Source organism: Fonsecaea erecta (genome assembly GCF_001651985.1).
Source record: "Fonsecaea erecta strain CBS 125763 chromosome Unknown Scaff3, whole genome shotgun sequence".
Classification (NCBI taxonomy): Eukaryota; Fungi; Ascomycota; class Eurotiomycetes; order Chaetothyriales; family Herpotrichiellaceae; genus Fonsecaea; species Fonsecaea erecta.
Window position 1 is genome coordinate 1,878,872 of NW_017387246.1, and position 25,060 is coordinate 1,903,931.

General features: G+C 53.3%; 11 protein-coding genes across 11 annotated transcripts; 3 read left to right on the forward strand and 8 right to left on the reverse strand.

Moving 5' to 3' along the window:
* Positions 1-663: 663 nt before the first annotated feature.
* AYL99_03938 (hypothetical protein) lies at positions 664-1,322 on the reverse strand (the record flags this gene model as incomplete). Its single annotated transcript, XM_018835452.1, has 3 exons — positions 664-1,032; positions 1,102-1,182; positions 1,245-1,322. 3 exons carry the CDS (start codon positions 1,320-1,322, stop codon positions 664-666), a joined length of 528 nt encoding a protein of 175 aa, XP_018695102.1.
* A 1,379-nt stretch (positions 1,323-2,701) lies between these two features.
* AYL99_03939 (hypothetical protein) lies at positions 2,702-3,419 on the forward strand (the record flags this gene model as incomplete). Its single annotated transcript, XM_018835453.1, has 2 exons — positions 2,702-2,729; positions 2,785-3,419. 2 exons carry the CDS (start codon positions 2,702-2,704, stop codon positions 3,417-3,419), a joined length of 663 nt encoding a protein of 220 aa, XP_018695103.1.
* A 276-nt stretch (positions 3,420-3,695) lies between these two features.
* On the reverse strand, positions 3,696-4,965 carry AYL99_03940 (hypothetical protein; the record flags this gene model as incomplete). Its single annotated transcript, XM_018835454.1, has 3 exons — positions 3,696-4,585; positions 4,642-4,804; positions 4,861-4,965. The coding sequence occupies 3 exons, from the start codon at positions 4,963-4,965 to the stop codon at positions 3,696-3,698; spliced, it is 1,158 nt and encodes a 385-aa protein (XP_018695104.1).
* A 381-nt stretch (positions 4,966-5,346) lies between these two features.
* AYL99_03941 (hypothetical protein) lies at positions 5,347-8,120 on the forward strand (the record flags this gene model as incomplete). Its single annotated transcript, XM_018835455.1, has 3 exons — positions 5,347-5,364; positions 5,418-5,530; positions 5,582-8,120. The coding sequence occupies 3 exons, from the start codon at positions 5,347-5,349 to the stop codon at positions 8,118-8,120; spliced, it is 2,670 nt and encodes an 889-aa protein (XP_018695105.1).
* Positions 8,121-8,657: 537 nt separating this feature from the next.
* On the reverse strand, positions 8,658-10,322 carry AYL99_03942 (hypothetical protein; the record flags this gene model as incomplete). The annotated part of the gene is made up of 1 exon (XM_018835456.1): positions 8,658-10,322. The coding sequence occupies one exon, from the start codon at positions 10,320-10,322 to the stop codon at positions 8,658-8,660; it is 1,665 nt and encodes a 554-aa protein (XP_018695106.1).
* A 1,167-nt stretch (positions 10,323-11,489) lies between these two features.
* On the forward strand, positions 11,490-13,502 carry AYL99_03943 (hypothetical protein; the record flags this gene model as incomplete). The annotated part of the gene is made up of 1 exon (XM_018835457.1): positions 11,490-13,502. One exon carries the CDS (start codon positions 11,490-11,492, stop codon positions 13,500-13,502), a length of 2,013 nt encoding a protein of 670 aa, XP_018695107.1.
* A 241-nt stretch (positions 13,503-13,743) lies between these two features.
* On the reverse strand, positions 13,744-15,150 carry AYL99_03944 (hypothetical protein; the record flags this gene model as incomplete). Its single annotated transcript, XM_018835458.1, has 3 exons — positions 13,744-14,441; positions 14,514-14,951; positions 15,045-15,150. 3 exons carry the CDS (start codon positions 15,148-15,150, stop codon positions 13,744-13,746), a joined length of 1,242 nt encoding a protein of 413 aa, XP_018695108.1.
* A 738-nt stretch (positions 15,151-15,888) lies between these two features.
* AYL99_03945 (NAD+ synthetase) lies at positions 15,889-19,560 on the reverse strand (the record flags this gene model as incomplete). The annotated part of the gene is made up of 19 exons (XM_018835459.1): positions 15,889-16,030; positions 16,085-16,145; positions 16,197-16,350; positions 16,405-16,703; positions 16,754-16,830; positions 16,922-16,941; positions 17,035-17,056; positions 17,134-17,310; positions 17,395-17,676; positions 17,875-18,052; positions 18,147-18,253; positions 18,345-18,385; positions 18,456-18,495; positions 18,598-18,664; positions 18,728-18,839; positions 18,902-19,196; positions 19,245-19,258; positions 19,356-19,470; positions 19,520-19,560. 19 exons carry the CDS (start codon positions 19,558-19,560, stop codon positions 15,889-15,891), a joined length of 2,244 nt encoding a protein of 747 aa, XP_018695109.1.
* Positions 19,561-20,313: 753 nt separating this feature from the next.
* Positions 20,314-21,384, reverse strand: AYL99_03946 (GTP cyclohydrolase I; the record flags this gene model as incomplete). Its single annotated transcript, XM_018835460.1, has 1 exon — positions 20,314-21,384. One exon carries the CDS (start codon positions 21,382-21,384, stop codon positions 20,314-20,316), a length of 1,071 nt encoding a protein of 356 aa, XP_018695110.1.
* A 428-nt stretch (positions 21,385-21,812) lies between these two features.
* On the reverse strand, positions 21,813-22,565 carry AYL99_03947 (hypothetical protein; the record flags this gene model as incomplete). Its single annotated transcript, XM_018835461.1, has 1 exon — positions 21,813-22,565. One exon carries the CDS (start codon positions 22,563-22,565, stop codon positions 21,813-21,815), a length of 753 nt encoding a protein of 250 aa, XP_018695111.1.
* An 889-nt stretch (positions 22,566-23,454) lies between these two features.
* AYL99_03948 (hypothetical protein) lies at positions 23,455-24,300 on the reverse strand (the record flags this gene model as incomplete). The annotated part of the gene is made up of 1 exon (XM_018835462.1): positions 23,455-24,300. One exon carries the CDS (start codon positions 24,298-24,300, stop codon positions 23,455-23,457), a length of 846 nt encoding a protein of 281 aa, XP_018695112.1.
* Positions 24,301-25,060: the final 760 nt, after the last annotated feature.

Genomic DNA, 25,060 nt, shown 5'->3' on the forward strand with positions numbered 1-25,060 from the left:
GGAGAGCAATTGGCTATTGATACCGAACAGCATGGGGTTTATGAGTTTGAGCACTGCTTTTCAAGTTGATATCCTACAGAACCGCGTTATGGCTTGATACCACTGAATTGCCGAAACCATTAAATTATTCCATTAGCCTGTACTTCGCCTTATGTATCTTTGCCCATCCCATTGTCTTGATCAACCTCGCAGCTCCACATCACCTCACCTCATCTCTAGGCCCTTCCATGCCACAGCACTCCTGTCACTCTCTCAGTCAAGCAGCTTAGCTGTTGTGCATTTCCCTCACAGAACCGGATATGATCGGGATATCTGTTGTGCCCGTGACATCTGCTCTTTTCAAGCGTTCTTGCGGCCAACGAGGACGAGCCCAGCAGGGGGAAATAATACCCAAACAATGCTTGCAGGAAAGGCAGATGCGGATGCTGCCACTCCAGATGTAAGTACATACTATTCTCAGAGACAAAGGAGTTCGAGTACGTTAGCTACCTAATATAATTCCACGATCCGTATAGCATACTGTCCCTTTTCAATCGCTGCTCCCCTTGAGCCTATGCAAGGGCACCCACCACCAAAGATGCTCAGGCAAAAGACCCCAACCCACAAAACAAGTCGGCCACTCCTCCCAAAATCTGCATGTATATCTCCACCGTCATCCACAGCTCAGGAGTAAGTGCACGTCATACAAAGCACCGGCTTGTTAAACGTTATTGGAGTAGGGTCGTCGGTAGACGCCGATGCCACGAGTCCACCCTCACACGTGGCATCCCCGTCCCCAATGTCCACACTGCTGGTGTAGAAGGTGCATTCAGCCGACGAGAACGCCGCCAGCGACGAACTGCGCACGTCACCGGGAACCAAGGTTGCGCTTTTCAGGCAAGAGTCAAAGACCGTGGTGCCGCTTCCACTGAGCGGGGCTGTAGGGTCGTGGGAGAGTGTATAGGGGATGGAGATAGGAACGATGGTTCCGGACGAGTTCGTCGCGGTGCCGACGGTGATCGAAGTCAGACCAAGAGGGATGCCGCCATCTTGCTGAGAGAAGACAAAGGCGTCAGTGACTCCTCATACCCAGGCTGGGTAGCGCCGTAGGAAGATTCATACTCGGGTGACTACCTCGGACGTGCAGTCAGCGCCTTGGGGATCGCCTTCGGGAAGATCGCAGTCGTTTTGCAGAGGTGTGAGCTGTGCAAGTCAACCGTCTCCGTTAGCAGAACATGGTAAGTATAGGGTTACCCGGGACATACGCGAGCCTTTAAGGCCGCAGCAGACACTCCGAGTGTCTGAAGAGCCAGAACGGCAAGGGTCAAGGTTGGGAGCTTCATCTCTGGGACCGGCTCGTCTTTTCCCTGTTTGCTGTGGCGATGTCCTGAATGTATATCCAACAGTTTTTCTCAGTCACAGTTCGTCCTTTGTTGTAATATCGCAGGTGTAAGATATTTATAAGGACTTTGGGTCTCTCCAGCTTAAAGAGATCGCCATGTTTCTATACTCTGGATCGGCCTCCGTACCATACTGAAGCGGTACTCATGAACCAGCATGGAGATTACGAAGACGCATTCCCACCAAATAGGAGACGAGCTCCCTCGTGAAAACAGTCAGATGTCATAACCATACATCTTCGTCCCCGCATCTTCGGTCAGCCTCGTATTTCCTGCGTATGAGCGGCGACCGAGAGTGAGCAGGCTAGCACCCCGGGCCGCGCTCCGGTGGGCAGCAACAGGTAACAAGAAAGACCAATCTGTTACATCCACGATCGGAAGCGTACAGATGCTGATCGAGGTATCATACGATAAGGTGCCAGATGATAGCTCCTCCGCTCTCTCCAGAAATCTTCGATGAGGGAGTGCTTTGTCAGAAGAGAGTGTAAGAGTGTCAGCACATATGACCAGCTTGACGAACAGGTTCGTAATCGATCCTCTACGGACTTATGACATTTTGCAGACGTTGACTCCTCAAAGAGCTCTGCTTACCACTCGGCGGAAAGCCCAAAAGGTCACAGGCCGGATGACCGAGAATGTTGGGAGTATACAAGGCTGGGTTCCCTGAAGGGAGTGGGCCACGTCCAACGTACTCCGTACATCTTGTATCCATTACACTGCCTCATTCACTGCACGTGATTCTGACTCCTTGTCAGTTGATGACGAACCACGACTTTTATCACTGACTTGTACCAGAGGAAGTAGAACATCCCCCGCATACTAGCTGCACACGTTATTTGGCCTTTCCGGAGATGCCAGTCACTGTGCTGAATCGACCAGAACCAGGAAAGAGGACGAGTTGCCATTCCAACACACTGGCTATACTGACAGGCCGTTTTCGAAGTGAACTATTCGTCGAAACAAGAGAGAACCACAGCGGCTATGGGGCTCGTGGGGAAGATGCTCTGTTACACAGAGCGGCTTTTCCCAGCAGGCTATGAGCGCGGATATCGGCGCACCTTCCTGCTCAGAACTATTTTGTTGATATCTGCGGGCGGACTGTCTTGCAGGGCGCATTGGGGGATTTACAGTGTGAGAGACAAGACGAACAAAGAGTGACAGTGAAATAGGATATACTAAAAGCAAAGGAGACAAGTCTAACTCATCTGCCTCTTGGATTGTCTCCCGATCTTCTGCACACAAAGCCTAGCCCGCTTCTTGTCTGCCACCTCCACCGTTCCAGCCCTCCCTTTGACGTAGGATCACTGAATACTGGCACAAACATGGGCGATTACACGGCCTTTTTCTATGGTATCTTGCCTCTTCCTCTCATGCTTTACCGTTTTTCTAATTGGGGCCCCAACAGGAACTCTCATGGCGCCTGGCGTCCTCCATCGCGTCATCCACGGCACCCACAATCCCGAGCCGTGGCAGAAAGACCTGATCACCGTCCGGCCCGCCATGCTGCAGAACTATCGTCGACACAGAGTGAGATACGCGGATTACCCGGCCATAATACCCCACTCCGGCTCCAGGGTACGGGGGAGCCTGGTGACCGGACTGACGCAGGGGGATATCTACCGGTTGGACATCTTCGAAGGCCGCCAGTACAAGCGGGATGTCGTGAAGGTACAAGTTTTGAAGGATGTGGAACTGGATCAAGCTGCCCCCGAACAAGACAGAGACGACGAAGTCCTGGAAGAAGTCGAAGCACAAACATATGTCTGGCTTGAAGGTGAAGAGACGTTAGAGCCCGAAGAATGGGATTTTGAAGCGTTCAAACGAGACAAGATGCGTGCTTGGATGGGCATTGTGGAGGACGACGATGTCGAGATCGATGAGGGCTTCGCTGACGTCGACAGGGCAGTAGCAGAGGAAGATTCGCGGCGGACAGTGGACAAGGCAAAGGAGAATGGGAACCACACCACAACACATGACCCAATGGGTGGAAGAGGGGCGAATGGGCATATTACGCAGCAGTTGAAAGATGCTGCCGTATAGAGCTTGCGACTGGGCGCAGGTGTCGAGGATAGACTCCAAGTCACGGTGACATTGCCATAGCCGATAGAAATAGACCGGTTCCACAGCAAAAGAAAGATCTGACATTAGAAGGTATTTTCGTAGCAGTGCTAACCTCAGAAGGAGCTCCACGCTTTGAGCACACACCCACGTTCCCGGACACGGCACCCGAAGCAAGGAATTGCCAGAATCCTCGCTTCTGGCCCAACTTAGCCAACCAGGTCATCAAGCTAGCTTGATTTCTGATCTTGCACTGGCCTAGCGACGACCATGGCTCCTCACGGCACTGCCTTGCATTTGTTCCAGTTCCTGCTCTAATTGTTTGATAGCGGCATGGGTCGCCTCCAGATCCTTGTTCAGTCGGTCTCTTTCGCCAATCAACTTCTGCTCCCATGCTCTGAATCTCTGTTCTTCCACCTTGACCTGCTCGGTGAATCTCTTTCTAAGCGCTTCTTCCTCTTCCTTGAACTTGGGGTTGTCCAACTTTCGCGGTCGGGCCTCACCGAACTTCCGTGTCTCCATTTGCTGCGCGCGGTAGGCTTCGTAATGGTTCTCTTCAGTGGTGTGGATGAGGTCGAGCATGTGGGTTCGAATGAGGATCGATCGGAGTTTCTTGAAGTCACAGTGCTCTTCGTTCTCCACTTCAGCCACACCCCAAGCGTATTGTCGGCCCTTGACAATGCGAGCGTCAGAAGTCTTGACGTCCTTCTCGCTGCCAATGACGGCAAATGGCATAGCAGCCATAAGAGCACGAGCATGTTGTGCTGCGGCCTCGTCGTCATCCTCGATAGGGGGCTGGTAGATCTTGATGCCTTGCGCTTCAATGACAGCTCGAATACGGTGCTTGAAGCGGGCTAGATCGGCGGGGGAGAGTGTGTCAGCCTTTGCGACAACCGGGATCAAGTTGACACGAGTGCACAGCCGCTTCATGACCTCGATGTCCAAGGGCTTCAGGGTATGGCCCGTGGGTCGAATGAAGTAGAGGCAGGCATGGACACGGAGGTCGATCTTGTCTTGTCGTCGTGGCTGTTGCTCTTGCAGCATATAGGATTCATGCTGGTCATCAAGGAATTCGATGATGGGCATCCAGGAGTCACGGTTGTTGACATAGTCGCCGAAGCCAGGAGTGTCAATGACGGTGAGACGAACTAGCAGGATGTTAGGCAGACTGCGATCAACGAATGCGCCTTTATTTGAAATGTACCTTTGAAGAATTTCTCTTCCAATTCAGCTTTTGTGATTTCGATCTCCACTGTCTTATCAACTTGCTTCGCGTGGCGCCTCTTGTGATCTTGGTAGTTCTTGATGGTTGTTGAGAAGAGAGTGTTGATGAAAGTCGTCTTGCCCAAACCCGACTCGCCGGCAACCTGAATAACAACGGTTAGCATTTACCTAGGAGATGGGAGAAGATACCCAGCCCTACCATGATGGTGAATGCAGCGCCTCTCTTTGCGACGATCTTGTGTCGCTGGTTGGGCAAATTGGCAATGCCAATGGGCGATGGGGACTCTGCTGCTGCTGGAGCCATCTCGGTCGCAGATTTGAGGAAAAACAATCAAGTAAAGAGACCAAGAGCGAGAGACGAAGACAACGAGGGTCTAGCAGAGGAAATGATGGAAGAGGTGAAGGGACGAGGAATGCAGTCTCAAAGGGACAACGTGGTGTGTGGTTATTAGGGGTTTCCTTCAATTGATCCTCACCAGAAAGTGTCGACAGTCGCGCCCCTGAAACGCCAATTTTCACTAGTAGGCGTGCCCCAGATCACGGCGTGCGCTTAACCTCAAACGTACTGGTTCCGGAGAAAATCAATCGTTTTCTCCGATAACTTTTTTTTTTGATGCCGCAGTTTGCACACTGGGGATCATGTCTACAGCATATGCGCCGACCTGGACCGCACAGCCATGAGACAATGAAGACAGAATTCAAGGTGTGTATAACAAATGCAGTGGGTGGTGCTATCTTTCTAACACACTGTTGCAGTTTTCAAACCTCTTGGGTACCGTCTATCGTCAAGGCAACCTCGTCTTCACCCCAGACGGCAACTCTCTGCTCTCGCCAGTCGGCAACCGCGTGACGGTCTTTAACCTAACGAAGTGAGAACCCTCGGACTGGCATGGGATTCGATCTAACATACTACACGGCAGAAATACCAGTTACACCTTTCCCTTTGCCCACCGAAAGAATATCACCAACCTTGACCTTTCCCCAGACGGAAGCCTCCTCCTCACCATTGACGAGGATGGCCGTGCAATACTGTCTATTTTCTCCAGAAGAGTGGCTATCTACCATTTCTCCTTTAAATCGCCGGTGACGTCGTTAGCATTTGCTCCGGACGGTCGTCATTTCGTGGTTGGACTCGGCAGAAAGATTCAGGCATGGCGGACACCTTCTACGCCCGGCGGAGGTGCTGATGGGGACCTCGAATTCGCTCCGTTCGTTCTGCATCGTGAATATGGAGGTCACTTTGACGATGTCAGACATTTGAGCTGGTCGGGTGACTCGCGCTTTTTCCTCAGTGCATCCAAAGACCTCACCGCGCGGATATGGAGTCTGGATCCAGAGGAAGGATTCGAGCCGACAGTCCTCTCGGGCCATAGACAGCAAGTCAGGGGCGTCTGGTTCTCCGCCGATCAAGAATCTATATTTACAGTGAGTGAAGACGGGGCTCTCTTCCGCTGGGAGTACTCAGCCCGCCTACGGGCCGAAAACGATGAGTCGATAGAGCCCGACGATGAGAGGTGGCGCATTGTCCAGAGGGACTATTTCATGCAGAACGCAAAGCTGAAATGCGCTTCCTATCACCCCTCGACCAACTTACTCACTGTCTGCTTCGACAATGGTCTATTTTCCTTGTATGAGACTCCCTCTTTCTCCAACATCCACAGCCTGTCAATGGCAGCCTCGCCCATTTCAGCGGTAACCATCAACAACACGGGAGAATGGCTTGCCCTAGGCTCATCCAAGACCGGTCAACTACTAGTCTGGGAGTATGCTTCGGAGTCAAACATCCTCAAGCAGTCGTCACATCTTGACACAATGACGACTTTGACGTATTCTCCAGACTCTGGTCGCATCATTACTGGTGCTGATGATGGGCTAATCAAGGTCTGGGATGTCTCCTCCGGTTTCCACATTGCGACCTTTTCGGAACATAATTCTGCCGTCACCGCCTCTGCATACTCCAAAAGAGGCAACATTCTCTTTACATCCTCTCTAGATGGATCAGTCCGAGCCTGGGATATGTTGAGGTATCGAAATTTTAGGACGTTCACCGCTCCTCAAAGGGTTTCCTTTTCCTGTTTAGCCATCGACCCTTCTGCGGAGGTCGTCTGCGCCGCATCTCACGACTCTTTTGACATTTATCTGTGGTCCGTCCAAACTGGGGCTCTTCTCGATCGGCTGGCGGGCCACGAAGGCCCGATATCTACACTAGCCTTTACCCCGGACGGTCGACACCTCGTCTCGGGATCGTGGGATCACACCATTCGAGTATGGTCTGTGTTTGACAGATCACAATCGTCGGAAACGTTACAGCTCATGTCTGACCTGCTGTGTATTGCAATTCGGCCTGACTCTGCACAAATCGCAGCCTCTACTCTTGATGGCCAGCTTACCTTCTGGAATCTGAACACTTCAATACAAGAATCTGGTTTCGACGGTCGTCGAGATGTCAGTGGAGGTCGAACCTTGACTTCGCGACGTACAGCGGCCTCAACCCCTGGAACTAAGTCGTTCAACTCAATCGTGTATTCCGCAGACGGCAGCTGTCTTCTTGCAGCCGGCAACAGCAAATACATCTGTCTATACTCCGTTAGCACGCTGACGTTGATCAAGAAGTTTACCATCTCCATCAACCTGAGTCTGGACGGGACACAGGAATTCTTAAATTCGGCAGCTATTATGTCCAATGGCCTGCCTAGAGAAATGCTGGACACAGAAGGCGAAGCAAGCGACCTCGAAGATCGCATCGACCGTGGCCTCCCAGGCGTGAAACGTGGCAAAGACGCCACGGCGAGGACTATTCGTCCAGAAGTCAGGGTCGCTGATGTCGAGTTCGCACCGACCGGAAGAAGCTTCTGTGCGGCCAGCACTGAAGGTCTCTTGATATACAGCCTCGACAGTGCGGGAATGGAAGACTTCGACCCATTTGATCTCGACATCGACGTTACTCCGCAGAACGTACGATCTATCCTCGCACAAGATGAGCCTGAATACCTCAAGGCTCTCGTCATGGCTTTCAGACTGAACGACAAACCTTTGCTCCGACAAGCTTATGAGTCAGTACCATACGGGTCGATTCCGCTGCTTGTGCGTGAACTACCGAGGGTGTATCTCGGGAGACTGTTGATGCTCGTCGCCCAGCAGATGGAAAATAACCCTCATTTGGAGTTCGCCCTTCGCTGGCTGGGTGAGATACTGAGTGTCCATGGCCGGTATATCAAGGAGCGGCATGGTGAATTTGCCGCTGAACTTCGCTCCATCCTCCGCGGTGTCGACGGCGTAGGAAAACAAGTGCGCAGTCTCAGCGAGCGAAATGTTTTTGAGATTGAATTCTTGTGTCAACAACCAAAAGGCAGCAACAACAAGCTGCTAATGGAAAATCTGGGGCATTATGGCCATCACTCGAATGGAGAGACGGTCGTCGCCGAAGATGGCGAGGCGGAGTGGATTGGCCTGGAGTGATCCTTTCCTGCTTTAATATTGTTTATTCAATGATACCCACGAGCAAAGTGACACGAACAGATGTACACGGCTATAGATGAGGCTCCAGCCATTGATGAGAGGGACATGATCTGATCATCATGGTCTGGGAATGGATTCTCATGTCTCCAATATCTTCAGAATTTGCGTTATTTGTCCGTTCCAGGTGCAGTATGACTTTGTGCAGACTCTTCGTCGCCCATTCATGGTGGACTCTAGAGTGGTTCTCTCCTAGTGAGGCTGCGGCCGCCCTTTTCGGTTTTGCAATTGGCTTAAGCAATGGGTGAAAACAGCGGCCGTGTTTCCATGACTGATGGTCCAAATACTAGAATTGTCTGAGGACTATATCTCGTCAGAGCCGATTTGGGTTTAGTTTGTCAAAAGTAGGCAAATGTTTTTTTGTGCGCTTGAATGATTCACCAAACGCCCCGAGGGCGTGGAAAATGTGCTTACTTCGCTTGCCGAATTCAAAATTGTCTAATACGAACAATCGCCTGCAAAACCAACAGTAACGCTCATTCAGTCGTTGCCGGTCTGTCCGCCCAGTTCCTTGTTCATCTCCGGCGTGATGGTCATGGAGGACGAACCAGAAGACTCGTTCTGGACAGGCACCACGATCTCATCTTCCTCTGCCGCGCGATTCACGGCAAACCGACTCTTGCTCCGAATTATATACCCGTACTTGTAAAACACGTATGGCAGCGGAGCCAGCAAGGCACTCAGAGCCGCCAGAATGGTCAGTGTCCAATGCACACCCATGTCCTTGTAGAAAGGAACGCCCGCGACCGTCATGCCGCCGGCAATGATATATCGTGCCAACGTGGCGAAGGTCAGCGCACTCGCCGCGTACATTTCATAACTGTCGATAATGTACATGTAACAACTGATGAAAATCATGATCGTGCCGTAGCCGAAAAGGACCGAAGCGATGATCGGGGACCAGATCGAGACGCTCGGGTATGCCGTCCAACCCATCCACAATAACGAGATGGGTATCGCGGGAGCGCCACCCAGCATGGCGAACCACAATCGGATTTCAGGATCGAATTGCTTTTGGCCGTGCGCTTCGGCCGTCTGCTGAGCTCGGACAGTCAGCCTGTACATCCAAGGCAGCCAGACTCCACCGAAGCATACGCCGACAGCGATTCCGATAAAGATAATGTTCGATATAGCCTGAGAAACGCCATACGTCTGTCGAAAGATGAAATCGTATCCGTCAAAAAAAGTGAAGAGGATGATGTACAGAACCGACATGTACAAGGTGATCAAGAAGATAACCGGCTCGGTAAAGGCCATAATGAACGGTCTCGGCAGGGCAACCCTGAGCCGCGTCGAGAGAGGAATGCGCTCGATTTCGTGTTCGGCATAGTATCGCTTGTCCCCGGTGATCCTGCGCAGGTGCCTGGCCTTCCAACTCAACAGCAGCGGTGGAAACGTCTCTGGCTGGAAGAAGAACGCCAAAAGCAGGACGACCGCGGCGGTAAACAACGCTATCCACTCTGCCCATCTCCAGGTATGAAGGTAGGGCGACGTCGGTACGTAGGCGGCCATTATGGGGCCAAGTGGTGGTCCGAGAAACCCTCCGAAGGCGAAGATCGGGAACATGTACGTCTTCTCAATGGGTGTAAACATATCCGACACCGACCCTCCTGCGCAGACGAGAGGAGAGGCACCGCTGAAGCCAGCCAGGAATCGAAAGACGATTTGGGCGCCGATGTTCGGTGCCAGGGCCGACGCCATTAGCCAAATACACATAAAAATCAGGGAGACCATGTATGTGCCACTCCTGCCCAGTACTTCGGAGAACGGGCCACAGATAAGTGCTCCGGCACCGAAACCGATCAGGAACATGCCAACGGCCAGTGTCTCGGTGACTTCACTGACACCAAGGTCTCTCGCGGCTTGAGGTAGAACGGCTGCATCAATGGGGGCCGCAGCACCGACCATGAACGCGATCGAGGAGATGATAAGCGTGGCATAGACGCGGCGAAAAAGAGACCAATTTCGGGGATTCATTGGGTCGTCTGGTCCGTCCCATTCGACGATGAGGACTGGCTGTCCATTGACAACTCTGGTCTTCTGACGGGACAGGCATGGTAATGCGCGTGCAGATTCGGCGTTAGAGGCCTCGAGTTGCTTCTGGATCGTGAGCCCTATCCGACGGTACTGGAGATAGGTTTCCATCGCGAGGCTTGGAGTCAACCTGGGAACGCGAACGGTGAAAGCAAGCTTTGAGCCGAAAGCATGAGATGGCGGCTGGAACTATGGATTTATTCGAGTTCGCCATATATTCCTGATACAAGCACAAAGTTGGAGATCTGAGGCTACCCGAGGCCGGCAGGAATCAAATCGCATTACAAACGCACCTACGGCAACCTTTCTATACCAGGTAAAGCCGAACATCTCGACGGAGAAAAGCTTGACCAGGAAAATCTGGCAGTGGGGATTTCTTCTTGATAGGGGCCATTCAAACTCGATGCTCCTGCGTCGGATCTCGCGTCCGTGGAAAAGGGATTTGATAAGAGTGGATTCAAATATGGATGCTTCCAGCATTTAGCGCAGGTTTGGAGTCTCATAGCTGTAGTACGATGGAGATGGAATCGCTGTGGCGTGGTCCGGAGAGAGAGAGTTGACGTCTGCAGCTCGTACACAGCGTAATGAGCTTTATCAGCTTAACCCAATCATGGTAATAGACAGCGAGCGGCTCGGCGAGTATGCCGGTTGGGGTGCCGGGGACCCGGGCCAGTCACTCGAGGACCTTGTACGAGGTAGCTATTGCACCCCCCAGAGCTTTTGATGTCATGCGAGAGCAGTGGCGAACGCATTTCATGTGAAATCGACTTGTGGAATTGATTTCTTCTGTGGAACTAGAAGGTGGAAAACAGTCTGAAGACCAGTTGAACTGCTGTAGTGTCAATCGGCAAACCTTCTCAAGAATGTTTAGGGAACACGCTGGTCGCCCAACCTGCCTCCTCCGGATATGGCATTTTTTATTTCGTTAGCACATTGACAATCGTTCAATACGTGTCACTCTTGGAGGAATTGTTTCATGCCGACCATCTCCTAATGATGACCCCAGCTTCTATCAGGTTGAATCAAGCTCTATCCCTGTGGCGAGTCCTGACGCACTAGGAGCTTGACAGGGCAGCATCAGCCTTGGCCCGATCGGAGAGAGGTGGGAGCGAGTTTTACTCATCTTGGCATCAAAACACATGCTTTTTTTTTCTGGCTTGAAACAACGACGAATTTCGCTGTGAAGTGTCCACTAAATTGCCCCAGGATAAAGTAATCGTTTACCGGATATTATCCCCCGTTGAGCTAACTTTCAAAGAGGACGATGAGGCCGTTGTCATGACGGATGGTCTTGTCGGACGGGAACGGGGACTTCGGCTTCCCCTTGACCCAGCGTGGACGTCTGAAGATGAATACATCCAGTCGGTACTAGATTTCGCCACGAGATCTGACCTCTTTCGGAATCTTTGCGGCGGAGTGCATATTCTGGACTTCCTCACGCGAGAGCCGGACCTTTACACGACGGTCCTGCCGGAGGAATGGCGTGAGTGGTTCGACACAGTTGAGATTGACGATGTGCTTGATCTGCTTCTTCGAACTGATTTAAAGGAGTATTCCCCTGCTGCTCCGTCGACAAATTCCGGTTCCAGCCCCTCTCCACCCGCAAGCCTGCTGGAGTATGTGCAGACAATCCGGAAACACTGCCTTCGGCGGGACTTCACCCCCGTCTCGGACGACGTGACAGACATACCCACACAGCTCTCCGTGGGGATGAAGACGAAGAAGATCCACGAAGTTGCGAACTTCGCGGCGTATGTGGACAAGCTCTCCGAAGACGTCTCCCGACGACTTCAGGAGCCGCTCTCGGTCGTCGATTTCGGGTCGGGCCAGAACTACCTGGGCCGAACGCTGGCGTCCCCGCCGTACAACAAGCACGTGGTGGCCATTGAGAGGAAGCATCACAACATTGCTGGTGCGAGAACGATGGATGTCCACGCGAAATTGGCGCAGAAAGAGAAGATCATGCGCAACAAGAAAGAGTGGAAGCGGCAGATGGCGCGCAAGGACGGCGTGCCCACTCCTCCAACCTCCTCCTGCTCCTCTTCCCAGTCTGAAAAAGGGCGTCCGTCGGTGCCGGTGCCAGTGCCAGAGCCGGTGCCAGAAATGTTTGCTGCGGCAAAGATTCTGGACAACAAGGACTTTGATCCCAACAGGGGCTCCATGACGTACATCGAGCACGACGTCCAGGACGGATATCTCGAGAATATCCTTTACCCATTAGATTCCAGTCAGAAAGAAGGCGACGAGCAAGAACAACAGCGACCAGAAAACATCGAAAACCCTTCAACCACGGCGACCCCAGACGAAACCGGGGATGGACACAGAAGCAGAAACAGCAAGAGGTCCAGAGCCCTGGTCGTCTCGCTCCATTCGTGCGGCAACCTGTCGCACCACGCGCTGCGGTCGCTGAGCCTGAATCGCAGCGTGTGCGCGGTCGCCATCATCGGGTGCTGCTACAACCTGGTGACGGAGCGGCTGGGGCCGGCGACATACAAGCTCCCGCGGCTGCGGCCCAATCACCCGCGGCTGGAGGCGACCGGGGGAGCATACGACCCGCACGGATTCCCGCTGTCGCGCACGCTGGAGGAGTTCCCGCTCGCTGACGCCGACGGCGGGAGTGGGCGCGGGGTACGACTGAACATCACGGCGCGCATGATGGCCGTGCAGGCCCCGTACAACTGGGGGCCCGTGGACAGCGAGGCCTTCTTCCGCCGCCACTTCTACCGCGCACTCCTGCAGCGCATCTTGCTTGATCTGGGCGTCGTCAAGCAGTCTGCTGGCCCAGCAGGGGAGGGGAAGGAGGAGGAGGAGGAGGTCGTGGGCGGCAGCATCACAGGTCGTGAAGGATCCCGTGGCAACGGCAGCGGCACGCCCCTGATCATCGGGTCTTTGCGCAAGACATGCTTCGCCAACTTCCGAGCATACGTGCACGGGGCCCTGGCCAAGCTGCGCGCCCACCCCGTCGACGGCCCCACGGTGACGGCGCTGACGCAGGACCCGCTGCTCACGGACGAGATTATCGACGCGTACGAGCGGCGGTTCGCATACGCCAAGAAGAACCTGGCCGTGATCTGGAGCCTGATGGCGTTCAGCGCCGGCGTGGTCGAGAGCATCATCGTCACCGACCGCTGGCTGTTCCTGCGCGAGCACCCGGACATCGACGACTGCTGGGTCGACGTCGTCTTCGACTACAAGCAGAGTCCGCGGAACTTTGTCGTCGTGGGCATCAAGAAGCAGGTTCAGAATCAGGAGCAGGAGCAAGAGCAAGAGCAAGAGCAAGAGCAGGCATGAAGAACGCCTAAAAAGAAAAGGAGTTCGGCTCAACTCGATTCTCCACGTGTACTTGGGATTTTTTCTAAACGGGCTGGTGGTGGCGGAGGGATCTAGGACTGCAATGTCTATATCACCGGCGGCTAATAACAGAAAATGTAGCTGCACATCCGATCAAGGATCTCCCCAATGAATCGTCGATCCACATCCAGGCAATATAATGGTCTCTCTCTCTCTCCCTCTCTCTCTTTCGGGGCTCGCTCTACAGCTTCGTGATCGGCGTGACACCCTCCAAAAACCCACCCTTGACCACCGCCGAGATCAACTGGTTCGCAATGGCCGTGGGGGGCGGCAACCGCAGATTTCCCTCCTTGTAGCCCTCGGGCGCGGGATCGCCCAGCCCGCTGGTACCGTTCTGCAGGGCTTCCTGGATCTCCTCCAGGGTGAACCACTTGGCGACCTCGAGCTCGGGGTCGTACTCCAGCCGGATCTCCTCGTCCTCGGGCGACGCCGCCTGCGCGATGGCGCCGATCATCAGGTTCGCCGGGTACGGCCAGGGCTGGGTCGAGTGCACGAGCACGCGCGACAGGACGACGCCAGACTCTTCCCACACCTCCCGCCGCACAGCGTCCTCGACACTCTCGGCCGGTTCGATGAAGCCCGCCAGCGTGGAGAACCAGTGCGGGGGCCAGCGCTTCTGTCGGCCCAGCAGGAGGCGTTTGCTGTCGTGGCTGAGCACCGCGACGATGATGGTGGGATCGGTGCGGGGGAACGTGAGATTTGACAGGGTGGTCCGGGTCGAGCACGGTTCGCGCTCTCGCGGCGTCTCGGCCTTGTCTGTCGGAGGGCAGACTCGCTTGGCTCCGCCGTGGACGGAGAGGGTTCGATGGCCACACGTGCCGCAGAACGTGTTGCGGTAGTTCCAGTCGAGGTAGTGACGGCCCTGAGCGTACTGGGCAGCTTTTGTTTTTCACCAGAGAAAGTCAGTCTCGTGCGCCTCATGTCCCTAATTTTACAGAGAGAAAGACTCACCAATGTCCGGTGGGAAGCTCATGGCCCGCATGCCCTCGCTGAACTTCAGGCCCTGTTCCAACAACGACTCGATCAACGCATTGGCCTCCTTTTCATAGGTGCGTTTGGGCGTGATGTCCAGCGCCCAGTGCGGCGCGCCCGTGAAGTTCTTATACGAGTAGCCGTCAGTGACATTCTCGTCCAGCCCCAGGAACACCAGCTGCGGGATGTCGACGCTCGAGTCGAAGTCGTCGACGATCTCCTTCTCGGTCCGCGCGAACGGGTTCTCGGGGAGGAGCGTCTTGATCTCGTCGTAGGTCGCGAAGTGGATCTCGGTCGGCGTCTTGATCAGTGGGGAGAGGGTCTTGTAGACGAGGAATCTGGTGGTCGGGTGGGCAAACGCCCCCGCCAGGAAGGTGTAGTCTTCGCGCAGGAACGAGACTCGGTTGATGGGCGAGCCTGGAAATGAAAGTAATGGATCATGTCAGTCTCCCAGAACTAGTTTCAATAGACTACCCGCTCAATGGTCCCGAAGACAAAAGATAGACTCACCTCCAAAGTAATTGGTGACCTCCTTCCCGAACTTGCGCCCTAGCGGAGAGTCGCGGTCAAGATGTGCCGGACGTGGTAACTCTGGGTGAGGAATGGCGGCGGCCATGTTGTTCAACTCGGTGATGATATGCGGAGCGCGGACGCCTGAGTGAGCCAATCTTTTTCTTCTATGATGCTGCCCGACGACGCAACAACGGAATCCAAGTCTATGGCGTGTGGTGATGTAACATAAGGGGGAGGAAGAGGTTCTGATCATAAAATGATCCTCCAACAACAACCCACGAAAAACACACAAGAGGGAAAGAGATTCACCACTGACAAATGCGGGAAACGAGGCGAGGGATGAGAAATCGGGGAGAGGGGAGTGGAAGTGGAAGTGGACGAGGGAGATACCCCGAACGAGTAGGAGTGGTACCAAGGTGCCGGATGGGGGTAAGAGAGTCGATGATGAGCTCGTTCCTACGATCTTTGGGCCTCGAGATAGACGTAGAGCCAAAAAAATTCCCACTCAGAAACCCCTCGATTACATGATCTTCGCACGCAACTTTGAGGGTCGCCGCAATGACTATTGATTGATTGATTGATTGATTGATTGATTTGTCTGCCTCGGGTTTCGGGACGTCGATGCGCCCCATTGAAAACCTGCGACGCGGCGAGATGGAGATCACGACCCCTCACACGTGACCGTGCCCGGAGCCCCTCCATGGTTATCTCCGAAGCCGGTATCGGACTCCCCAATCTGGCGGGATTCTTGGCATGAATTAAATGGACCAGAGCCCCTGAGGAAGTCATGGGCAGGAGTGGACAGTCTATGCTAGCAAGTCTGGAAGTCTCCTATATATTCTCAAATGCCATTGCTCTCTGCACCCGCTTTCTTCGCGTTGTCCTCGAGGACCTGAACTGCGTTCTCCATCTTACGGTACTGCGCTGTGAAGCTGGGATATAAGAATGGTCGCATGTCGTATCGATGATCGTCCGGCGAGTACCTGAGGGATATGGTTAACACTCTCGAAGAAGCTCATCCCACAACCATCACTTACTGTTCCATGTGTAATCCGGGCGTCAGGGTGGTTTGTTTGTGTCTATTGATCGCATAGTAATCTTTTCCCCGTCAGTCATGGGGGGCCACGGCGGCAAAGATGGTATACTCACAAAAGAATTTTCGCACTTTCTCGTACACGGCACGCGGTGTCATGCTCTGACCATGTGCCACGCTATGGACGTACTGCGGATCTGAGTGTGCGCCGCGAGCTTCTGTTGCGATCTCATCTGCATTTGGTGGTGGGGACGTCCAGATAGGGAGGAGCTGGAGGTGGAACATTAGTGGGTGGCTGATGAAAGGGGGAACTGGGGCAGTTACCTTCTCGAAGACGCCCCATGGGCCGAGACGTCCAACCTTGCGTAGCCGGCCGAGCACGCTGAGTTCGGCGTACGTCATGCCCATTTCTTCCTCGTCGGATTGGGTGTGAGCGTCGGCGTTGGTTGTGGGGATGAGCTCAGCCGTCGGCGTAGCGTCGAGGAAGCCCTGCAGAAGTGGGAGGTCGAGATTGTCTCGGGCGTGAGCCAGAAACATTCGAAGGTCGACCTTGGATATGCCGCCGATCGGATTGATGTCCGCGCTGCTCGCATCATACTTGGTCAGGTAACCACGGAGTTGCTCTGATATGATCAGTGAAATTCCTGGGTTGAAAGAGAGTAGATTGAGGTACCATCAACATTGGCAGAGCCCAAAACCAGGAGACCGCCGCCTCCTTTGCGCTTTCTGACACTAGGCAAGAGTTGGGCACTAATAAACGTCAGCCAAGTCTGGATCCAATAGCCAGAGGGGAGAGGACAATGCCCCTGCTTCAATGGGGCGGGTGTCCAGGAGCACATACAAAAAGTACGCAATAACCATCTATCAATCGCCACAACGTTAGCTTGTTGATCATGTTTGCAAGTACAGAAGCTTGTTCAGATCCTGTCAGCACCACCGAGAGAGATAACTTACACGTATGCGTGCCTGGATGTTTCTGGTTATTGTTAGCCGCAGTTTGGAAAGAATAAAGACGTCATCAGGCAACAAGAGGCTATGATGCAGGAGACATACTGTAAGGCAAGCCCCTCGGAAGGATTCTTAGAAGTAAAACTGGGTGTAAATCCGGTGACGGTGGTGAAGAGCGTGGTGAGAGCTGAGACGACACCGTCGATATTGAGGTCGATGTGATACGATCCTATCGCCTTCGCAAGTGCCGCGGCTCTGGACCTAGTCTCCTTGCTGCTGTTCCTGCTGGTGTGTTAGCGGTTAAAGTTGCTGAGGATAGACAGGTAACGCCTGATGCTCGCGCTTTGGCGAACAACGTCCACGTACTTCGAACCCATGTAAGTAGAGTGGAAAATGTGTCCACAAATTTCTTGAGGGCCGGATGGTGTCCAGTCGTCGGCTTGTGCACAGACTCGACGAAGGTCATCCAGAACGAGCTCCTTGGTGTGAGGCAGGGTCTGATCGGACGTGATAGCGTCATAGAGCAGCCGGCACATTGAAAACACGAGCACAGCCGTTGATGCAGAGTCGATGCCGCCAGACAAAGGTAGGAAGTATCCTGCTGTTCTGGAGCGCCTCAGGTAGTCCCAAAGCCAAAGAGCAGGAGCACTAATCATCGAAAAGATTACGTTAGCCAGCGCATCAGCATAACAAGAAAGGACACAGAGGATCGTGGGAAGGACAGATCCGAAGAGTTAGCAGATCTAAGAAGTCAGGGCCCGAGGTTGAATCAAAGGGGCGCTCGCCGTCTTGCTTTTCCCTGCAATGTGCAAATGCACGATTCCGTGAGCACAAAAATTCACCTACAATTGAATTTCCTCGGCAGCAGAATGATAGCGGATGGGGATATCTGGAGAGGGAGCGAGGAATTTGCCGGTTTGTTCGAAACCCGGGTGTGTCAAGCGTAGGTCGACGGGTATACGGGGATATGGTGCAGCCTGGGCACCCTGAAGGTTTCGGGAGTGAGAGACACGGAATGACCGTACTAACAACTTGTTAGAATCAATCGGTTGTACAAGTAAAGTCAGAGAGGTGGCAGAGTCCTGATGGCAGGTGGAGGCGCCCCTAGTGTTACCTACCATCCTCGAGATCGACGTTTGCAGTGATAGTCTCGACGTCGTTCAAACTGAATTGGCTCCCTTGAGCCAGTAGCCTACCATTCACAAAGATCATGGCGCAGCCGTCGCTTGATGTTCGTTAGCACAAAAGCCTGGCCCGAAACAGAGCGTGGGCAAAGGCAATGAAGCATCAAAGTGACAGCTTTCGTCGGGACATACTAGTACAATCTGTCTCCAGAGCAGCCTCGTTGATTAGAGTACTATTGACCATTAGCACACCGGAAAGTGAGAGGAAAGGGCATCACTGGAGGTGGTTTCAGACTCACGTACCACATATATTCCACCATTTTGTCTCGTAGCTTCTCGAATGCTGCAGCCACGAAGTCAGTGTCGTCTCTTGGTGTGTCTGGCTCAGCGTTTCGGACGTCGAGCACCAGATTTCGAAACATGTCCAGGGGGAACGAGGACTTACAGAGATACACGTGTTTGGAGCTTCCGCAACTCATAATGGGAGCCACTGGAGTTCACGAAGATCTCCACTGATAACTCATTAGCAATGAAAAACAGAACAGCAAGAAACAGCAGCTCTTCAGCCGACATACCGCCATTCAGTCCCATGTGAATATGAGGGGCATTCGGAGTGAACAGCTCTTCGCACGTTTCTGCGCCAACAAGCGTGTCAATGGTCTGGAGGACTCCATCTCCGAAAGGTGCCTATCATTTTTAGATTATACAGAGCTCTAGAGCGATGGCAAAAAATACAAGCTTTAACATACCATTCGCTGGCCGGTAACGCTACTGATCGCATCTTCGAGTGGGTAGTCCTCAACCTCTCGTTGCCGTGTCCAAGGGGTGAACCACCGAGACTCAAAGTAGTTGCCTTCCTCGCACATGGCCATCTTGGGACGGATGAGGAGGATCTTCTTATTCAAGACAATCACTCGACAGTTGTAACGGACCGAATTGTGGCGCACGGGCATGCCGATGTCGAGAATACAGTCGGAGACATCTGGGTGGGTGATGATGGTCGCCAGAGATTCCCAGCAATGAAGGAAGAGGTCTCCCTCCAAGCTGCTATGGTTAGGAGCAACAGGGCAGATCGTAGGTTATAAGACTTACTAATGATCGGCACACTGATGGACAGTTAGCACGACAGGTTGCATTAGCATACGCAGAGGTGAAAATATATAGGCTCGGACGACGTTAGGGCAGCATGCCAGGACCACGTACTCCATATCCACAAACCTCCAGCTCAGGACCGACTCTGAGCCGAGCCCCTGCTGCCTTGGCCTGCTTGATACTGGTGATTATGCGCTCTGCATTGCCATCGAAGTCAAGTGACCACCTGGAATGTGTCAGAGGTTGGCTTTCTTGGGCTTGAGGCACGGACTTACTGGTTAAGGGAGCAAGTTGCTACTGTCACCAGCTTGCCCATTTTCGACCACGTTACCGATCGCTCTTACCCGGTTTCGATCGAAGCGAGTTGTAGTGGAATGCGGATGGTATTGTAACGAGGTTGGCTTGAGGAGTCAAGGCTGTGAGGACTACCTCATGTGCAAAATCGATTAGCTCGCTATCAGGGAAGCCGGAACGCTTTCCGTCCGCCCTGAAATGAGGGCCTTGCCAGACTTGATGCCGCTAAAGAAGCGGCTCGTCCGGACTTGGGCCTAGCACAGTCGTTGTCAGGTCTACTGATGCCAGATTGATTGGAGGAATTGATTAATTCGTCAAGATACCTGGCGTGCCATGATTCATGATTGATGAGGGACGTTATGCGAAGTGATGCGCAATGAGCAAAATGTGCCAAGACGTGTCACGTGCAGTGACTTCGCAGTATATCACGACGTATTCGGGTATCGCAAGGTCACTGGGTATCGTCGACAACCTTAGCAAAGAACTATATCTGTGACAGTGCTTTGAGAAGAACATGACTGGATGTCACAAAGCAGCTGCTCCAAACTCCGTACATATCCATATTCGCTAGGTACCAGAGTTCCCAAATATCCACCTCCCAGTACGAAGTACTGTTCACCTGTGGTACCGACAACAATTAACCGCCGTTGAGTTGGTTACACCATTTCCTTTTTGTTGAAATTCCGCCAAACGCGCCTCATTTTCCAGACATGTCTCTTTTCGTAACGCAGACCTGGAGCCGGAAGCCCCATCGGTCCATAACACATGTGGACCATCACTTCCGGTTCAACAGGCTCAAGAACTCTTCTCGTGTTTTGGCGCTGCTCCTCATGGCACCTAGCATGCAACTCGTCGTCGTCGAGCTGCTCGTCTTCTGCACGCCTCGCATCACCATGCACAAATGGCTGCTTTCCATCACAACCGCGACGCCCTGTGGCTTCAGGACTTCGGCAATGGCCAGGGCGACCTGTTTCGTCAACCGCTCTTGGACCTGCAATCGGCGCGAGAACATCTCCGCCAACCTAGCCAACTTGGACAATCCCAGCACGCGCCGGTTCGGGATATACCCAATATGCATCTTTCCAATAAATGGCACCATATGATGTTCGCACAGGCTAAACACTTCGATGTCCTTGACAATAACCAATTCGTCGTGATCTTCATGAAACACCGCCCCGTTGACCAAATCCCGCACGTTCTCCTCGTAGCCCTTGGTGAAGAACATCAGCGCTTTGGCGTATCTCTCGGGCGTATCCCGCAGTCCCTCGCGATCAGGGTCTTCGCCTATACATTCAAATATCGTCCTGACCGCGCCAGCGAGTTTATCGAGGCGGACTTGTGCTTGTTCGGGGGTCTGATCCAGGCGTTCGCGCGTGCCAATACACGGCCAGGAAAGGCCATCAAAGTCGATGGGTGGATTCAGCGTATAGGGGCTTGCAGGACGCGACACCGTAGATGCCGGAGGAGTCGGCGGTGCTTCGTCTCGCTCATCTCGAGCTGGGGTGTGCAGTTTGGCCGGACGTTTCGAGTCCACTTCCTTTTGCGTGTTCTCCAGGCCCAGCCACGACGTCCCGCTCGGCATGGTGGCCTGTGAGGCCGTGTGACCTTCGGCTGTGAAATCTATGGTTCTCCGTCGGCCGTACGTAGCTTTAATAGAGGATGCCAGGTTCTCTCGCTCCTGGGCTCGAGTCGTCGTCGTCGGTTGGGAACGGTGCAGAGGAGAAGACCCGTTTAACAGGTACGAGGGTACCGCCGAGCGAGGTTTGGGATGCAAGGTAGCTGGAGGATGGACACTGCTGCTGTGGTCTACAGAGGAGGGTTTTGGAGGAGGGTTACTTTGACTCATGGCGGGGGAGAATGCGGGCAGAAGGTGAGATTTATGGTCGAGGCATGGTCTTCGCGAAGGACAACCCCGAACGGTATTCTAGCTCCAGCAGAACATGGGACGGTCAGGTTTATAGGCAGGTACGCAGGCAGGGAAAAGGTATTACCGTGCCAGAATAGATTTTGTAGTCACCCATGAGAAAATCTCGGGGACGAAGTCGGAATGTTTTTCTCGCCTGCGCCCTTGCAGTTATCGGCGGCCAATCGGAAGGCAAAACAGATCCGGGGTAGTACGGCGGAGCATCCAGCCACGCCTGCCGACAGATATCACATGCGAGGGAACGAGGGGACTCTTTTTCCCCATCATTGCTAGCAACTCGCTATATCAGGCATAAAGACCCTTCCTCTGTTAATATCTCCATATTAGATATAGTGCATTCCCCTTCCTCCTCATAGTGATTCACCCGCCGCCCGCCTAATCGACCTCGCTACCTCCTGTGGTACACTCAAGAACGGGGAATGGCTGGCATTCACGGTTTCAACCTTCATTTGTGCCCCGGCCTTTTGAGCTCCCTCGACCATCCCTTTCTGCGCATCAATCGGGATTGCCTCATCCTTCTCACACAGCAGATATGTACTCGGGACGTACTTCCAACCAGGGTCCGTCACCTTGGAAAATAAGGTGCGATAGCTATGTGGCTTCAGCATTGCGACGTATTTCTCAGGACCGTCAACGTCATTGTAGAATGTCTGAATCGGCGTGGCGGGATTGACGATGGTTTCTTCCTCATTGATTTGGAACCAAGGCAAGGGTGTCTGATTCAGGGCGTCCATCAAGGAAACGCCCTCGGGGAGGGCGAATGCGCAGCAGAGGTAGATATGCGACACCCCTCCCTTTTTGCCCTGCTTTTCGCGTGAGACTTTGTCGAAGCCCTTGACCGCCTCGTTTCCCACGACGCCCCCATACGAGTGAACGAAGAGCAGGACGTCTTTTTCCTCGTCCTCGATTAATGGTCTCAAGACTTGTTGAATGGCTTCCACGTCGGGTTGAAAGTCCTTGAGCGGCTCGGGCGAGCCGACGGAGGCCAGTCTGACGCCTCTGGTCTCATAGCCGGCTGCTTCCAGCTCGCCTACCACGAGGTAGAATGCCTCGGGCGAATGCCAGGCGCCTGGTACGAACACGATGACGGGTTTAGACGACATCTTTGTGCTGTTAACGAAGAAAGATGCCTGTCGACTGCAAGGAGCGTGATTCGCGAACAAGATATATATGTGAGGTAGCAGCACGGCTTACTTTAAGTCACCGGCGAAGAGAAAGGACGTTTATTTGACCTGTCGACTCGTATGTATATGATGGGCGTGAGCTCACCCCGCATTTTGCTCCCGCGCGAAAAAGTGAGTTTGAGGAATTAACTTGCACAAAGACAGTCTCGGTCTGCGCGATAACAGCGGTGTGGGGGATCACGCACAATGGCCGGTCGCAGAAGGTACATGAATACTGTCGTTAGCACAAATGATGCCGACGCCCACCGGGACTAATCCTTGAGTAGCGGTCAGTATGCTAGATCCTGAGATATGCTCCCCGTGAGTTACTACTAATGCCAGCTCGATCTCTTGGTGCGCCAAGTCAGCAGAATTTATCCGTTGGGTACATGCCTACAGCATAAATGGCTTCTCTATGGGAAATCTGCCGGCGGATACTGGTGTCTTTTCATAGGATTCGCACTCTCCCACAAGGAGGAATCTTAGCGACATTTTCTAATCACTTGCGGCTTCCGAGGACGTAAGCGAGTCAAATCAGATCAATCCAGCTTTGTGGCGATTTTGTGTCCCTCAGCATATCTCGGTTACCGGGCCTGAGGCTAGTCACCCCTGGAGAAGTTATCCGACTACTATACGTATTCATTCATTGAATGTCTATGTTCCTGACCAAATACAACCTGGACGGGTTTGAAATAGATCCTTAAGGTGTCCGAGCCAGGGCTACGGCAGGGAGGTATATGTCAGACAAGTCGTCAGATTGGCTTCACCGGTCTGATGAAAACGGGATGTTGAATCTCCATTATACACCGTATGCCTCGATTACCAATAATTACTTTCTTGCTATCGCGATGTACGCGACGGAGTAGAGACCGCCCACCCCCCCGCCTTTGGGATCCCTCTCACGGGCAATTCTCAATATCTCTTGGCCCAATTTGGCCTTGTCCTGTTCACTCCAGCCCTCCACAGCCGCTGGGTACGACCGTGCCACCATCTCCGGGTCCTGGAGGAACGGTTCTACCACCGCGTCTGTCCTTTTCTCCACAATCTTCACGTTCTCAGCCTTGAAGCCCGCGTTGAGAAGAACGTTTCGCAGCGTTTCCTCCTTGGACCACAGCTCCCCCCACGGGCTGTACAGGGGCTTCAGATCCGGCCGGATGATTTTCTGCGCCGCGGCGATCGTGTCCATCATCCTCCGCTCCTTCCACGCCGTGACGACGGCGAGACCCCCGGGTTTCAGTGTGCGGTAGATCTGGTCCGCCCCTTTCTGGGGGTCCGGGAGGAAAAAGATCCCGAAGTTGGTGATGCTGAGGTCGAAGGTGCCGTCCGGAAACGTGAGGTCCTGGCTGTCCATGACCGAGATGTCGATGTTCTTCCACTGCTGTTGCGCGGCTTTCTTCTGCATGACCCTGGTTACTGAGGGCACGAAGTCTGTCGCGTGGATCATCTTTGGATAAGTGCCCGTAGTGGAGGAGACGTGCTGGAGGTATTCTGTGACCAGACCTGTGCCGCACGCGTTGTCGTGGATCACCATATCTGAGGTCGGCGGCTTGACGAGTGCCTTCAAAGTATAGCGTCCAATGTCACCTGTCATCAGACCGATCAAGTCGTCATATTTGGATGAGAGTTGATCGAAGTGGCCCGAAGGGTTGAAGTCGGGAGGATTCGTCTTGTCCATGGCACTTTGTCCGTTGTTGGTTCGTCTCCAAGTCCTGTGTTTTGATCCGTCTGAAGAGGATTACCTGTCGTCTATAACCAAATAAAATTCTCGGATCCAGTGTAAGACATCTTCAACAATGGCTTTCGGCTTCGGCTACTCATCCTACCCCACTCATGAGGCTTCCAAATGCTCCCTTCAGAGTCGCGGAGAAAAGCCGGGAAACATCATAATCTGGAGACGCCCAAAATCTGAGACTATGAATACTTGAGCACTCGAACATAGTGATGTCGCGCTGTGTCAACTCTTCTTATGGCTATCGGCATCTTGATACAATAGAAAGAGACCGAAAATGAATTGTTCTACTTCGGAACAGAAAGAAAACATCTTTCGAAAACATGTGTTTGAAATGGCCCGTATCAACTGATCATTAGCAGCCATTATCGTCGCAATGAGTGCTTGAAAAACAAAACCCGAAATTGTACTTGTACAAGACATGTATGGCGAACATTGTACCGTGTCGTCAAGCATCAATCAAGGCAGGAAGCAAAGTCATGGCGCCAGGAATCCTCATCCGTAGAAAACTGGCACGATAAACCACTCCCCAAGCTCAGCTTCCTCTGTATCCCAGCCAGCTGCCAACACACAAATAGTCCGGAACTTTTTATCTCCAAAAGGCAAGCTCTCCCAAATGTTTCAGATCCAAGTCCACATCCATGTCCCAGCGACCAATGCCAAATTGACTCCCTCTTGCGTACCGACATTACTCAATTTCAAGGGA